Below are 14,758 nucleotides of genomic sequence, written 5' to 3'. Positions count from 1 at the left end.
TTTAAAGATACTATAGTCTGCGAAGATTTCCTTAGTATTATTAGCTATATTATCCGCGTTAGTAGCTTGGTACTCTCTTATAAAGAGTTTAAACTATTTATAAGCAGCCCTAGTAAGATAAATAAAAGTAAAGAGAACTTTATCTCCTTATCCCGTAAACTTATCCTTATTAATATTAAGATAAGTATTTATCTAGGTCTGCTAGTACCTAAGCTTAGATTAAGTACTATTAAAAAGTTTAGGGGTTTTAAGCTTTATAATCTTTGTAGTAAGTTTATTACTAAGTTCGAGAACCTACTCCTAGAGCTATTTAATTATTCCTTAGACTTTACTAGTAGAAATAGTATTATATTAATTAAAGTTATTAGTTAAGCTATTAATAATCGCGGCTTAACTATTTAACTACTCCTGCATAATATAAATAATAGACTAGAGTTACTTTATATTAGTAAAGGGTTAGTTAGCTTGCTAATTTCCTCTAGAAACCATAGTAATAATTATTTTAAATTAAGACAAGATACTTGTGTTAACTAGTAATTAATATATTATAGAAAGGCAGGCCTTTCTGTATCTTCCTAACCCTGGTAACCTCTCGTAAGCTCGTAATACTTAACTTAACTTACTTAATTTTTTTTTTAATAGCTTTACGTCTAACTAGTATAAGGACTAGTCACGGTCGGGGTTAAGCTTAGTTAAAGTAGGCAAGGCCAAGTATCCTATATATAAAATACTTATAAAGTAGTTCGTACGAGTATATTACTATTCTAAAGGTAACTCTAAGATAATAATTTATATTAATTATAAAGAATAAGTAAGACTAGATATAGTAGTAATAAGTATCTTTTAAATATCCTTTATCTTAACTATTATCCTAACTACTAACCCCTGTTAGTAATCCCTATAGTAGTTCTTAATAACTACTTTCCTAACTACTATGCCCTATAGTAGTTCTTATAGTAGTCTCACGTGACCTGTAACTTTTCTTAGCTCTTTTTTACCTGCCTAGTAACTTACCGCTAAAGTATACTAGATTATTATCCTAGGGTAATAATTATTATCCCGTGACTATTGTCCCCTTTAGATAGTAGTCCTTTTCTTAATAGTAGTCCTCCCCTAGCAGCGGTCCTTTATAAACTACTATCTTCCTAGGGTTCTTGTCCTTCCTAGACTACTATCCTCCTGTAATCGCAGTCCTGACTAACCTGCTATCTTTTCCTTCTAGCTGTTTTAACCAGAACAGCTGTCCCTGTTTCTGCCTTGCGACCCCGCCTTGCTGGGTTCTTAACACTATTATCTAGAAATAAGTATTTAGAGTATATTCTAATATTTATAGATATTATAAAATATAGGCCTGTATTTCTAGAATATATTTCTAATAAGATTAGGCAAAAGTATAATAACAGCTTTTACTATAGTATTTCTTACTTACTTATATAGTAAGAACTAGGTATTAATCTAACTTTACCTAGGTATTATATAAGCTTATTAATATATTTTTAATTAGGAGTAGTCTAATAAAAGGAGCCTTACTTTTATAAATAAAGCTTTATTATTAGATTTAAGTACCTTATATATTATATTTTTTATTAAAGTATATAACAGGCCTATAATACTTCTTAAGCTTGTAATAATACTAGTTACTAACCTGCTAGTATAACTATATATAATAATAATATCTTACCCTGCTTATACTTTTTATTTTTAGGTATTTATTTATAAAGTTTATTTTAGGCCAGGTATATAAATATTCTTAGCAGCCTAGTTTTTATTTTTTTATAATATTATTACTATAAAATTTAAAGGTTTTCTATTACTTTAACTTCTCTTATAAATTTCTTAAATATTTATACATATCTTAAGTAGCTTATAAGTTTTTATATAATATTATTCTTACCTAGCTTATATTCTTTCTATTTAACTTAATATAATTATTTATAATTATTCTTATTTTTTTCCCTTATAAGAATAGCTTTAAATATATAGTAACTACTATCTACTTTTATAGAGTATATAGGGAACTGCTTTATAAACTTAACTCCTTTTATTTCCTAATACTTATAAAGTATTAAAATATAAAAGATATTATAAATATCTAGCCTTATAGGTAAGCTTAAATAGTATATATTTTATTTAATATATTTAATAATTTACTAAGCTCTATAAAATAGTATATCTAGCTTATAAGATAGTTATATTAAAGACTAGTTCTTTATACTAACCTATATAAACTTACTAATCTTGAAGGTTTTAGTAATATACTTCTTATTATAATACTTTTTTAATACTTGCAGGCCTTTTTTAAAGCCTTAATAATACCTTTATAAATCTTTTATAACTAAGCTATATAATCTATAATACCCTTTTCCATAATATCCTAAATATCTAGTTAGGTATTTAATATAAGTATATAAACAGATTTTACATTTGCCACCAGTGTCGCTTTCAAGAAGAAAGCCTCGGAATGATAAGTGGAAGAGCCTTACAGGCAGCTTATCGTCATCTGGTATATCTAAAACTGAGTGCAGCGAATTCAAGCGAGCGTTGGTAGATGTTGTGGAGATCTCCAGGAGGTCTGAAAGCGCCGCGACCGAGAGTGGACTCTCCAGGAGAATAATTGTACCGATAACCTCCTGAACGTCCTGGATCAATTGCTTTTGTCTGTTCTCAGTATACCTATTGATAAGATGGTTGCGTACTGGTAGATATGTTGCATCCAGTTTCGACTCCTGGTTCTGATATTCAAGGATGTCGGTAAGACATTGCATGGGATCCATATTTGATCCTCGAGGACACGGCATACAGTAGCAGCAAAGATAAACAGTGGGACTGACATGGTAACAAGAGTTTGGAAATTTGCAATACCACGCCAGTCTAGAGGAAGGGTTCGCTCCTGCTTTATGGCACCAAGCTTATGCTCCAAGAACAAGGAGATGTCCTGTGCTATTATAGGTTCAGGAACCTCATGAAGAATCATATCTTGATGATCGGTCCCCATAGCTCTGAAGCCTAGCCGGATAGGTAGCTCGGGTCGACTTGTTATAAAGACACGTAACTGTATATAAGTTGACTCCTGTACTCGCGGGAGGAGCTGGAGGATGGCTCTTATATCATTATCGTTGTCACATTCATCTATAGCATCAATCACGATCAAAAGGATGGAACTCTTGTGGACTGCAGATCCCAATCCTTGTAATGGCTGGAGAAGCAGCTTTTCGAATTGCTCTTTTAATGGCTTGCTCGATATCTTGGGATCTTTCTGGATTGCTCTTAAAACCGCTGGCTGTAATTCAGGATTTCTGTCCAAAAGCTGTGCGGTGATGGTTGGGAAAAGTTTTGTCGCATTCCCTCGGTCTCCTCCACCTCTTTTGAAGAAGAAGCTTGCCCCTAGTAGCCCCTTCTGCTGAAATGTCCTCGCCATGGTTCGAGAAACCGTGGACTTTCCCGTACCCGCCAGGCCATTTAACCAGAATATGCATTTTCCCTGTAAAGAAACTGCCCATTCCAGGATTCCCCGACAGAGCTCTATTCGGGTTCCTGGAAGATATTTACTTTTATGTTGATTTGTATACGAGTTGAATTCCGCTCCGTCTGCTGTCGGTAGCGCCTCGAGGTCAATCTTCTGTTCGACTCGCTTGGAGCTCTGATGGGTTTTGAGGCTATAGGAACTAAGTAAATATCAGCGGCAGAAGCTTAAAAGGGAAGCAGCAACACAAACTTTTGATCTACTTGCAAGGCAAGAGTAAATGATGATTTGTATCTTTCCAGGTCCTGAAGTGTTCTCTCTAGCTCGCCACGTCTTAATGGCCATTTCAGGGCTCGAAGCCCAAATTTTCGCATAGCTTTTGACTTCCGACTGTTCTTTGGGTCGATCTTTTCCCGCAGAAGAGTAAGCACTGACACACAACTAGCTACGTCGTTAAACAGTATCTGAGAGGTCGATAGTTCTCTGCCATCCTGGCTCTGAACTAGCTCTTCGAGTTTCTTGACAATTCCGAAAGGCTTGTGATCCCTTGTTGCAACGAGGTAACATCTTCCCTCGCATCTTGTACTTCTTTGATATAGCCGCCACATATCGTCGCAATAATTCCTGTTAGCTGGATGATAGCAATCACGCTTGCCGCGCAAGATAGAGGCTCCATAGCTGAAACAGGGTCTTGGAAATGCTGCAAGAGAGGTTTGCGAGATTCATGTTTAGCTCCCTAGGCTGCCAGATGCGGGGCAGCTGTCAAAGAGTGAGGCGGACTGTGTAACATGCTTTATTGGCCTTAACACCATGCACTATAGCCGTCCCTCTTTATGAGCTGCCAAGCTTAGGGATCCTAGTGAAGCTTACTCACACTGTTCGATGGCTTCACTGACCGTAAGAGACACAACGGGAAATTGCAAATTTTCCTGTGGCAATACAGTACAGTATAAGAAGGCACTTAAAGTTAGTGAAAGGACCAAAACAGGGAAGGAATACAGTCGATTCGAAAGAATAAGAAGCGTGAAGACGAGAGGAAGGAATCTGTTGGTACCTCATCTGTATATACGGATGAGGCACCAAGGCGTCACGTGACCACGCGGAGTCTACACAGCGTGGTCTGTGACATGATCCCATGTATACGCCGCATGGTCTTTGCCATCCTTCGACAACGTGGTCGGCCAGCATATCATGGACAGCACACTCTGCACCGTGGACCACCTCATGATTCCAGTATCTGCACTCCAAGCCCGCGCGCAATTACAGAACCAAGCATACAGCTCCTCCTGACCCATTCCACAGGAGCAAACCTCAGCACTGTTGCCAGCTGCACCCCCTCTAGTCGTACGTTCATGGCGATTCCCTCCAGACAGAGCCAAAACCCCAATAAACACCTTCCAGAACCAAAGAGAGCGAGTCATGCTCCCACCCGCACCCGAATCCCCCCAAGTCCGCATAACATCCTCCTTTAGAACCAACACAATCTGACACAGAAGCCGACACTCCATCGGCTCTCCCGCATTCATTACCCCCAGCACACAATGCAGATATAGCTCCGTAGCAGCAGCAATCCCAGACCACGACGTCCGCAACTCCAACCCTGCACCCGTCTCCCGCTCCCCTTTCCTCCTATCCCCACCGTTAAACCCCTCCACATGCGCCTCAACAAGCACAAGCATTAACCGCGTCGGGCCCCCCTCATTCCACATGCGATCGATATGCTCTCCGCCCGGATCGCGTCGAACTAAATCAACCGCCTCCGTGATATCCCGCAGCGAATCGAGAATCGGCAGCGCGTTGATATCCGTCACGTGGAACGCCGGCGGCGGCGGACTGAAGAAGTACGGGAACATGCGCATTGCCTTGAGGCGCGCGAGGAGCCCGCCCTTTTCCAGCCCGTGCCAGATGCTCATGAGGCGGAGGGCTTCGGTGGAGGATTCGTCGGTGCTGGGGTCGAGTCCGTGGGCGACGAGGTAGTGTTTGAAGGATTGCAAACGGGACTTCAGGGCGAGCAGGAAGCAGGATGTTCTAGTTTACGGAATGTGAGTATTGACTGGTCTTGTGTGTTGTGGGTTCGGGGGCGTACAGGATGAGGTAGCGATTTGCTAGCTCGCCGTCTATTTCGGTATTTTCTGGTCGGTTTATGCTGTTGCTGTGGGCGCGGGAGTTGAAGAGTGCCATTACGCCATTGATGTGGGCTTCTGCTGCGGGGAGGTTGCCGAGGCAGGCCTGATACAGGTGTTAGTTTGAAATCGACGTAGCTGTCACATATAGGCAGTGGCAGTCTCACCTCGGCGAGAGCAATGGTGAGGATCTGCCTCACGCAGATGATGAATGACTTGTGGTCAGACCTCTCGAGTCCGGTGTTGATGGTGCGGATGCTCTCGACCTTGTGGAACAGGAATGCGGACTCAAACCCTCGCAGGTCGCCGATGTTCCAGCAGTAGTGGATCCCTGCAAGCAGAATTGTACTACGCAGGGCATGCTCGTCTAGCGTCGATAGTGCAATGCTGTTGTTGAATTAGAAGCTCGCCAGTACGAAAGCCTGGGCTATGTTGACACTGACCAGTCACGTTTGAGGTCTGACGGTACCACTTCAAACGCGGTTCCTGCTTGGTAGACTACGTCGGTCAGCAGTGCAACCGGTCTATATTAGCGCAGGTCAGACGGCTCTTACAGTAGTGATACAGCTCGCGTGATTTGAAAGGCATCTTAATGGGAAGGGTGTCGAAAGGGTCCATGGTATTGGCTGCAAGGAGTTTCTGGCCTCCCATAGCATGCGGGGTCAACGCCCACGGCACTTGCTGGCCTGGTAGAAGAGCTTGCTTCTGCAGCATCCTCCGCTCACGCAGCGGGATCACGATCGGTGCATATTGACAGGTTTGGTTACCGGTAAGACACCGTTGGCTGTCCGGGAATGTCAGCGAAGGATCGCGCGCGCGACAGCGGGACGCCGCATCAAGCTTGGCTTGATAAGCGATATCTAACGGTGAAGCCGTCCGGGTACCTACCAAGTCGGTCGTTGCTCGTCGCATTGGATGTGCCGTCGTCTGCATGTCTGGCACCCCGTCCGGCTGCGGGTTTTCACCGCTTGTGGCATTGTTGGATAGTTTCGGTGTTGATCGTGTTCTCAGCCGCGAGTACTGTCTCCTTTGTCCCTCTACTTGGGAAGACTGAAGCAGGTAAGCAGGTTGGGTCAATGTTGGAGAAGGACGGCAGCCTCCGCCTCAGCCGCTCAGCTCACGGCGCTAATAGGTAGTGGGCCTTGGATCCACGGGCTGTCGAGCCTTTCCTATTGTGGACGAATACTCGAGAGCTAGTCTGCTCTGGGACGTTTACTCGGACGGTGGAACTATACAGACACTAATACTTGTGTGGATGCTTGTTCTGTCGAGTATAAGAATCCTCTTGCGGTCCTGTTCTTTGTAAAGTAGACATCCTCTTCTACACTCGTTCTCCTATTTCAAAATCAATCCGCTCCATGGCCGACGAATACCCACCCCTCGCGGCTCTCCCGCAACTCACCCTGCACAAGTCAATCGTACCTGAGAACATCGACGCTGCCAGAATTGCCAATGACTGGCTTTCCTCTCTCGCCGAGAGTCTATCACAAGGCCAACTAAGCGATATTCGCCGCCATTTCCTCGACAACGAATCCTGGGTCCGAGATTTTGTCACGTTCTCATGGGATATCGCCTGCCACAATGGCGCCGACACTATATCAAACTATCTCAACTCTTCCACAGCGGAATTTACAGACCCGGTGGCTGACCAGCCAGGCGCCCTTCAGCCACATCTCGCCGATATGGGAGGTCTGCGATTCGTCCTGTCGGGCTTCAGCTTCAAGACCAAGTTTGGCCTCGGAAGGGGCGTGCTTCGACTGACGAACGTCGGCGCAGACGAGTGGAAGGCTTGGACCGTGTTCACCGTTCTCGAGAGTCTGCACGAGCAGCCAGATTCAAACGGAAGCAAGGTGAAGGCCCGTGCCTCCAGTTCTGCAACTATCCCGTCGAAACCTCAAGAGAATGAGAAGCCACAAGTCCTCATAGTCGGAGCAGGTAATTCCACCCCTCCCCATTTACCCACCTCCAGTCGGACCAATAATTAAATCATTAACGTACTTCTTAGGTCAATCGGGTCTCGCCCTCGCCGCACACCTCCAGCACCTCGGCTTAACCTACCTCGTCGTCGACAAAGCCTCCATCCCTGGCGCCGCATGGACAGAGCGATACACGACGATCAAATCGCACACCCCCGCATACACGGACCACTTTCCCTTCTTGAAATTCCCGAGCAACTGGCCGCGGTACCTCGATCAGGAACACATTCTTTCCTGGATGAAACACTACACGCAGATACTGGGGTTGAACGTGCAGTATGACTCGTTAGTACAACGTGTGGAGTACGACGATACCTCGAAAGAGTGGACGGTTGAGATCCACGGCAAGGAGGGTGTACAAATCTTCTCTCCAAAACATGTTGTCCTCGCAACGGGCCTCCTAAGTGATATCCCCCTCCGACCAACCTTCACTGGTGAGACGGATTTCAAAGGTGAAATCTATCACTCCCGCGACCATCGCTCTGCGGCTGTTATCCCCGACCTGCAGAGCAAGAACGTCACGATCATCGGCGCCGGAACAACGGCACACGATCTCGCGGTGGACTTTGTAAACCACGGCGCAAAGTCCGTCACGATGGTCCAGCGCCATGCGATTTTCGTCGGGACGCTCGAGACCAACGAGGAAATCATGCTCAAGGCGTGGAACACACCCGGGTTGAGCACGGAAGACGCAGATCTGCTGGGAAACTCCCTGCCGCTGGCTGTTGTGCGCACGCTGAGTATCGGGGGCAGTCAGATGATGTCTGCGCGCGATAAGGGTCTGCTGGATGGGCTGGAGAGGGCCGGGATGGCGGTGAAACGGGGTGATGGCGGTGACAGTCTGGTTGATCACCAGCTTATCAAGGCGGGGAGGTTTTATCTTGAGCAGGGGGCTTGTGAGATGATTCTTGATGGGAGGATTCAGGTACGGATGTGTGAGGATGGGGTGCGGGGGTTTGAATCAGATGGGGTGGTGTTGGCCGATGGCACGAAGATTGACTCTGATATTGTGGTTCTGGCGACGGGATTCGAGCGTATGGATAAGGCGGTTGCGCGGCTGATGGGGAAGGTATTTATGGAACGGGTTGGGGATATTGGTCAGCTGGATGACAGCCAGGAGAGGATTGGAGTGAGTTTGTTGTCTTTAGATAGTGTTCTTCGAGTCCTGGGGCTAACATGAGTGTGCAGGTATGGAGACCGACGGGGGCGCCGGGGTTCTGGTTCATGACGGGCAGTTTCATCTGGTCTCGCCAGTTTGCGCCTGTGCTTGCCCTGCAGATTGCAGCTGCTGAACGTGGGTTGAACGGTGAGTATGCTTCTTAGGGTGTGCTAGCTGGTTGGAAGGCAGGACGTCTGCATTGTCGAGATCATATGTTCCATCGACAGCTATGAGGACTGTAACTGGTGCAGTATTGAAACTACAGGTATGTAATAAATAAGGAGAATAAGAGAGGACTAGTTCTTTCTCAATCGTATCAAATGGAGCTACAGATAGATTCCTTTGCCCAGAAACGAGTGTATGGTCAGATAGTAAGAGGCAGAAGGCCGCACACGCTCAGCGATAAAGCCACAAACCCAGCCAGGCCCAAAATCCCAACCACAATCGTAGTCCTATAAAGCTACCGCGAAGCTGGTCAGGAGTGAACGACTGACTGGAGCGCATGCGAGAGTCAGTCCTCTCCAGAAGAGCTCCAAGCTCTAGTCTATGTTCCAAACAGGTCAAAGTCCGCCCGAATACATCCCCCATTTCCAGGACTGCCTTCAGACCATCGATACTGTGCTCAAGAACAGCCTTCAGCTCGGGTATATCCTCGAAGATGGCCATCGCCTCCTCTAAAGACCCTTTCGTTCCCAAGACGTTCTTGGACGAAGAAATACACTCCTTGAACTTTGTTCTGCATGACACCAGTGTCGCACTGTCGAATGGTAGTTGCTGCTGGACCTTTGCGAACGAATCGTGTGCCTGCTTGAAGGTTGCTGTGAACTCTTCTAGCTCCTGCAGGCTTTGTATGGCCTGCTTGAGGATCCTGCGTGACTCCGGTGAGCACTTCTGCGGATGCTTCTTCTCAACCATCGCCCAGATGTTGGTCTGGAGTTGGGCGAATTCGGGGGTTAGCGTGGTAGTAGACATGTTGATGTTGGTTAGTGATGGATGGATAAATTACATCTGGGTGGGCTGGCTGTTGCCTTTATACCTTCGATCAATACATATATTAAAGAGCCTCTGCTTTGTACTATGCTTTGTAAGAGGTTTGTTCTGTTGCATTGCCATTATCATCAAACCCCGTCGATCTCTTTGTATGAAGTCTTTGCCTCCTTTGTCAGAAGGGCCGCCGACTCTCGACGAAACTAAAACCTCTGACATCGGACCAGTATGGCATCAAGACACAACGCCGGAAAATGACCTCGGGAGACATCCGCATGATCCTGCAAGAGATCTGCATAGCACTATTCTCCTAATTCGCCAGCCCATGCAGATCACCCCAACCACCACGAACCACGACCTCGCCTATCCAATGGCAGGGGCGTATCATTGCCACCAGCTCAGTCTAACCGCCGGGGTCAGTTCATCAGCCCCTATAAAGACGGGCTGTCCGCAGGAGTGGTGGAGTTATCCATAAATTCATCTTTCAGAATGAGTCTCACCCCGCTAGATTTGGGAATTGCGCGGCCATTGGAGTTCAGTATCACTCTATGCTTTAGACAAGTCTTCCGCGCAGATGACTTGCGCAATGCGACAAATGTCTTGCTCTCTCGGTGGCCGATTCTGAGGTCGCGGCTGAATCTTCTAGTGAGTGGATCTAGATTGTTTGGTATTGCCTTCTAATGACCTCCCAGCGGTCGAAGATTCGCACATCCACACCTTCTAATGCAGACGATATATCGTGCGAAAAGCATATCGACATGCCTCTCGGCGATATTTTCCAGTTGGGCAATCAAAGCCGAGCAAATGACTACATCAAAAAGCTAGATCAGCTATTCGGCTTTGCAGGCGAGATCCGCCGCGAACTACGCCAGCAGGTGCTCTGTATCCGAGCGCTATTCTTCCAGGATGCGACGGTGGTTAGATTCATCTTTCAGCATCCACTGTCTGATGCGTCAGGTATATCTTCTTTCTTTGATTTCAGGTCGTCTCTAATCCAGTGTCAGTGTAGGCGCCTATAAGATTGCAAACGCTTTCTTTGATGCTCTGAATGGAAACAATATTCTGGATAAGGCATTTGATAGACACCCCGTGCAACTAAATGACATTCCGGCAAGCACAAGAGATGAAAAGAGTTGCAGGACAACAGTTGTCTGCTGTCGAGAGAAGCCGCGAGAGATTCCGCTGGAGTTGGTTGCACTTCGTAAGGAAGGGCATGAAGATGATTGTGCGCGACTTGATACATCCCTCGTACAAGAGGACTGACGGCCTGGTGCACATACCTGCGGACAAGATGCGACGCTGGAAGGAGGAAGGTAGGGAGCGTAGTGTCGGAGTCACTGAGCATGATATTCTCACGGCCTTTATATACCAGGTCTGTTTACCAATTCTGACTTTGTGCTTTAGTGCTGAGATTGTTTTACAGGCTGCGTATCAAGTGGACTCCGAACAAGACTTCAGCATAGTCCTCAGTATCCGCCGGCAGCTTCAAAACCAGACAGCCATGCACAACGCCTGGATTCTGGTGCCACTTACCCTCGCCCATCTATCACATGGCACATCAGAGACGCCTTCCCTATTGGCAATAGCTGCGCATGTACGACATACCATCCAGGAGGCTCGGAAACCGGAAACCCTCTCCAGCCTTCTGGATCTACACTCACCAGATACCACCGCTCCAATGGCGCCGAGGCGGTATGGTCGGAAGCCGCCCCAGGTGATTGTGACATCATGGACACATCTTCCCCTTTATGACTTGAATATCCGGGGAATGCCACCGACATTTGTATATGGCGAGCTAGGGCTCTGGACGCAGCTGACGAAGTTTGGATTGGCTGTGGATGACACTATTATCACTTGGAGGGATGGCATGGGAGGGGACGGAGAGGATGCAGGGTACTGGGTTCGTGGGAGATTCAATGAGGCTGTCTGGGGCAGAATGGAACGGACACTTGAAGGTAGCAAGCAAGACATACATAGCTAGATCATGTTTTCCTACTGATTGAAATCAACCACGATCCTCCCCGCCACCTTACCCCCCCTCAACCTCTCCACAGCCTCCGGCAGCCTCGCAAACGGCCAAACCTCACAAATCTGCCGCAACTTCCCTCGAGACGCAAACTCTAGCGCCTTGACCGTATCAAACCTCGATCCCACCAGTGTCCCCTGGATCCTCGTCCCCTTGAACAGCATCAAATTCGGATCGACATCCATCCGCACCGTCCCCTTGGCCGCAATCCCAATACACATAACAACACCCGCAACCCTGCTCCCGAGATACTCCAGCGCGGTGGGATACGCCGCTTGGGCCGTAACAAATACCCCATGTCCACCGATTCCGTCTGCAATCTCAACAACAGATGAAACAGGGTTTGAGTCAACTCTAAAGTCGACGAACGCCTCCGCGCCCATCTTCACCGCAAGCTGCTTCTTCTCAACACCCGTGTCGACTACGATCGGCCGGAAGCCCATTGCCGCTGCAAGCTGAACCCCTTGGATTCCGACCCCGCCGCCCCCGCCTGGGAAGACCGCCCAATCGCCGGGCTTTAGGCGAGACTCAACCAGTGAGCGGTATATCGTGGACGCGCTGCACATTATCGGTGCGGCGATGGCGTCGGGAATACCATCTGGAATGGGCGTTGCATATCGCGCCGGCGAGACAATATACTCTTGATACGTCCCTAGCCAATCACAATCACAACCTGGTTAGCTCTCGACAGAGACTACCTAATCGTCACTGATGAGGTAAACCAACCAGGAACCATCAACCCCGTATGCACGGCGCCAGCACAATACGTCTCCTTATCGCTCCAGCAGCACGAGCAACTTCCGCACGTATCCATGATCGGCTTGATGCCCGCGCGGTCGCCGAGTTTGAAGTTGGTCACGTTCGCGCCTAGCTTGACAACGATCCCGGCGCCTTCGTGGCCTGGGGACCGCACGCCGAATGTCGACATGGACGCGCCGATGTCGTCGAGCATGTAGTGGATGTCGGATTGGCAGAGCCCCGTGACGTTGAGTTTTATAAGGACGTCGTTGGGGCCTGGCTTGTTAGCTGTGGTGAGAGAGGGGTAGAGGGTAACTAGAGGGTACCTGGTTCTGGAACTGGGACTGTTTCGACGGTGACGGTGAAGTTGGGGCCCGGGTTGGAGATGATCCCGGCTTTGCAGTGGGTTGGGATTTCGTAGGGAGTTGTGGAGGTCATGGTTAGAGTATGTTAGCAGGATACTGTGGTAGCGGAATGTTTGGCAGGCAGATGCAGCAGGTCCATTCTATATACTGCCGGCTATGATACACCCGAGGTTCCCCTCCTTCCCCTCTCTGCCCAATGGAACAAAGAATCGTAGCTAGACATGGGGTTCCCGGAACAACCAGCCCAATGTAGCAGCGATTCCCACTGTAAACAAAAGGGTGAGGGTGGCGGCCCCAGCTCGATCGGCCGTGGTGATGTCTCGCACGACGATATTCGGTGGTGGAGGCGGGGGGGCCTCCGCTCCTCCTCCGGGGTCCCCTTTACTGATCCCTCCGTGCTCCTGCGAGACTGGCGGCTTGACTCGCTCAATCAGCGTAGACTGGATTACTTCTAATGCTGCCATCTGCAGACCGACGTCTTTGGCGCTGCCGTCGTAGCTTTCCTCCGTCCATTTTAGGCCGCATGTTGTTTTTCCAGTGCTGGTGCAGGATTTTGCGGCTGCGACTGCGGATGACCGTAGCTTTGGCATTATCATATCGTATGTAAATGGGGCCATCTGCGTCGTTGCTGCCATCCATCGCGCTAGGAAGCCTTTGAAGGGGCGTTGGTCGGTTTTGCAGGTATCGATGGGTTCGCAGGCTCGTTCGAATAGCACATCTTTCGGCTCGTCGGCGAAGAAAATGTGTGCGGCGTTGATGATACCTTCTGTTCGTTGTTTCCAGATGGAATCCCCGTCCGTCTGTCACGTTAGCTTCAGGAGACTGGTGTAGGATGAAACATACAAAATTATACATGGCAGCAGCACCAAGAAGATAAACCCCCGCGTTGTACGTCCACTGCACATGGTCCAGCTTCGTGCAGTTCTCCGCCTCACCCGCTCCGTCGAAGACGGCATAATCGTCTGTTAGAAACCCAACATCGTGTGTCCACTCCCACACCCTCGTCGCCCATTCCGCATACGTCTGGTTCCCCGTGTACCTCGCCAGCCGCGCTGCAAGGTTGAAGAAGCACCCATTCGAAATCGCATTCTTGTATGTATACCCATGGTTCCACGTGAAGATCTGCCACTTCAACCCACCGCCACACGTCGCCGTATCCCACCTCGACGCCTGCGTATTGAACACCGCCTGTGCCATCGCCAGCCAATCCGGCCCTTCAACCGGCGGACTCGGAAACCGCCTCTCGGCCGCAGCCATTGCCGCCAGCGCCCAGAACCCCTGGTCGTCGTTCCCCTCCGTCCGGGTTTGGTTCGCCGGCATGAAGGTCCCTGTGTCTCCGGCCTGCCAGACGAGACCCTGCGTGGTCATGTTGTTCCATCGCGTGTCGCCGGTGTAGAACCAGTAGTCGATCAGGGCGCCGAACATGGCGCCGGCTTCCCACCAGTAGTACGGGTCTGGCAGGTTTCCGGGGGTGTCGCCTTTTTTGTAGCCGGTGTAGTGGGTGAGCATGGATTTGGCGATGTCGTGGGCGGCTGCTTTGATGGAGACTGGAGGGTCAGCTGTTTTTTTTTTCGCTGTTTGGTTACTGCTGCTCTTACCTGGGTCGTCGACATCGAGGTCAATCGCCTGGACCAGGGCCAGACAGGAAACGAGTAGCTGCCATCGTATCTTCATCCTGAATCGGCGCTGGGTGAGACATGGGGAGGTTGAAGGGAGAGTGAGGAAATCAATCAAGGGGCGCGATCGGTTGTGCGATCTGTTGTTGGTGTCAGGGCAGCATTCTTTGGACAGGAATGCTGGACCGGGTTGTTATTCCGGATGGTCTGGCCCTACGGTTTCTTGAGTCATTGAGTTTATGGTGTCATCGATCTGTTGTGAACCCTATACGAAGAGTATACACCACTTTCACGGCGTGTCGCTG

General features: G+C 48.5%; 7 protein-coding genes across 7 annotated transcripts; 3 read left to right on the top strand and 4 right to left on the bottom strand.

Annotated features, from left to right (window-relative positions):
• Nucleotides 1–2,389: 2,389 nt before the first annotated feature.
• BJY04DRAFT_202495 (uncharacterized protein) lies at nt 2,390–4,475 on the bottom strand. The gene is made up of 2 exons (XM_073713216.1): nt 3,716–4,475; nt 2,390–3,665 (listed from the first exon to the last, which is right to left on the bottom strand). Exons 1-2 carry the CDS (start codon nt 4,069–4,071, stop codon nt 2,645–2,647), a joined length of 1,377 nt encoding a protein of 458 aa, XP_073565066.1. The 5' UTR covers nt 4,072–4,475; the 3' UTR covers nt 2,390–2,644.
• BJY04DRAFT_202494 (Zn(II)2Cys6 transcription factor domain-containing protein) lies at nt 4,476–6,787 on the bottom strand. The gene is made up of 6 exons (XM_073713215.1): nt 6,475–6,787; nt 6,141–6,370; nt 6,030–6,084; nt 5,754–5,973; nt 5,550–5,692; nt 4,476–5,491 (listed from the first exon to the last, which is right to left on the bottom strand). Exons 1-6 carry the CDS (start codon nt 6,561–6,563, stop codon nt 4,570–4,572), a joined length of 1,659 nt encoding a protein of 552 aa, XP_073565065.1. The 5' UTR covers nt 6,564–6,787; the 3' UTR covers nt 4,476–4,569.
• An 87-nt stretch (nt 6,788–6,874) lies between these two features.
• BJY04DRAFT_232792 (flavin-containing monooxygenase) lies at nt 6,875–8,906 on the top strand. Its single transcript, XM_073719807.1, has 3 exons — nt 6,875–7,521; nt 7,592–8,691; nt 8,751–8,906. Exons 1-3 carry the CDS (start codon nt 6,945–6,947, stop codon nt 8,883–8,885), a joined length of 1,812 nt encoding a protein of 603 aa, XP_073565064.1. The 5' UTR covers nt 6,875–6,944; the 3' UTR covers nt 8,886–8,906.
• A 173-nt stretch (nt 8,907–9,079) lies between these two features.
• On the bottom strand, nt 9,080–9,975 carry BJY04DRAFT_202491 (uncharacterized protein). Its single transcript, XM_073713214.1, has one exon. It carries the CDS (start codon nt 9,691–9,693, stop codon nt 9,118–9,120), a length of 576 nt encoding a protein of 191 aa, XP_073565063.1. The 5' UTR covers nt 9,694–9,975; the 3' UTR covers nt 9,080–9,117.
• A 392-nt stretch (nt 9,976–10,367) lies between these two features.
• Nucleotides 10,368–10,968, top strand: BJY04DRAFT_202490 (uncharacterized protein). Its single transcript, XM_073713213.1, has one exon. The coding sequence runs from the start codon at nt 10,389–10,391 to the stop codon at nt 10,725–10,727; it is 339 nt and encodes a 112-aa protein (XP_073565062.1). The 5' UTR covers nt 10,368–10,388; the 3' UTR covers nt 10,728–10,968.
• BJY04DRAFT_166963 (uncharacterized protein) lies at nt 10,368–11,721 on the top strand. The gene is made up of 2 exons (XM_073709143.1): nt 10,368–11,080; nt 11,132–11,721. Exons 1-2 carry the CDS (start codon nt 10,808–10,810, stop codon nt 11,687–11,689), a joined length of 831 nt encoding a protein of 276 aa, XP_073565061.1. The 5' UTR covers nt 10,368–10,807; the 3' UTR covers nt 11,690–11,721.
• Nucleotides 11,701–14,346, bottom strand: BJY04DRAFT_232789 (glycosyl hydrolase family 76-domain-containing protein; the record flags this gene model as incomplete). The annotated part of the gene is made up of 4 exons (XM_073719806.1): nt 11,701–12,386; nt 12,461–12,752; nt 13,104–13,637; nt 13,681–14,346. The coding sequence occupies 4 exons, from the start codon at nt 14,344–14,346 to the stop codon at nt 11,701–11,703; spliced, it is 2,178 nt and encodes a 725-aa protein (XP_073565060.1).
• Between the last annotated feature and the right edge of the window lie 412 nt (nt 14,347–14,758).

This window comes from Aspergillus karnatakaensis (genome assembly GCF_047715665.1).
Source record: "Aspergillus karnatakaensis strain CBS 102800 unplaced genomic scaffold BJY04scaffold_86, whole genome shotgun sequence".
NCBI lineage: Eukaryota > Fungi > Ascomycota > Eurotiomycetes > Eurotiales > Aspergillaceae > Aspergillus > Aspergillus karnatakaensis.
Note: the sequence above shows the minus strand (reverse complement) of the source record. Positions and strands in the feature narration are given on the sequence as shown.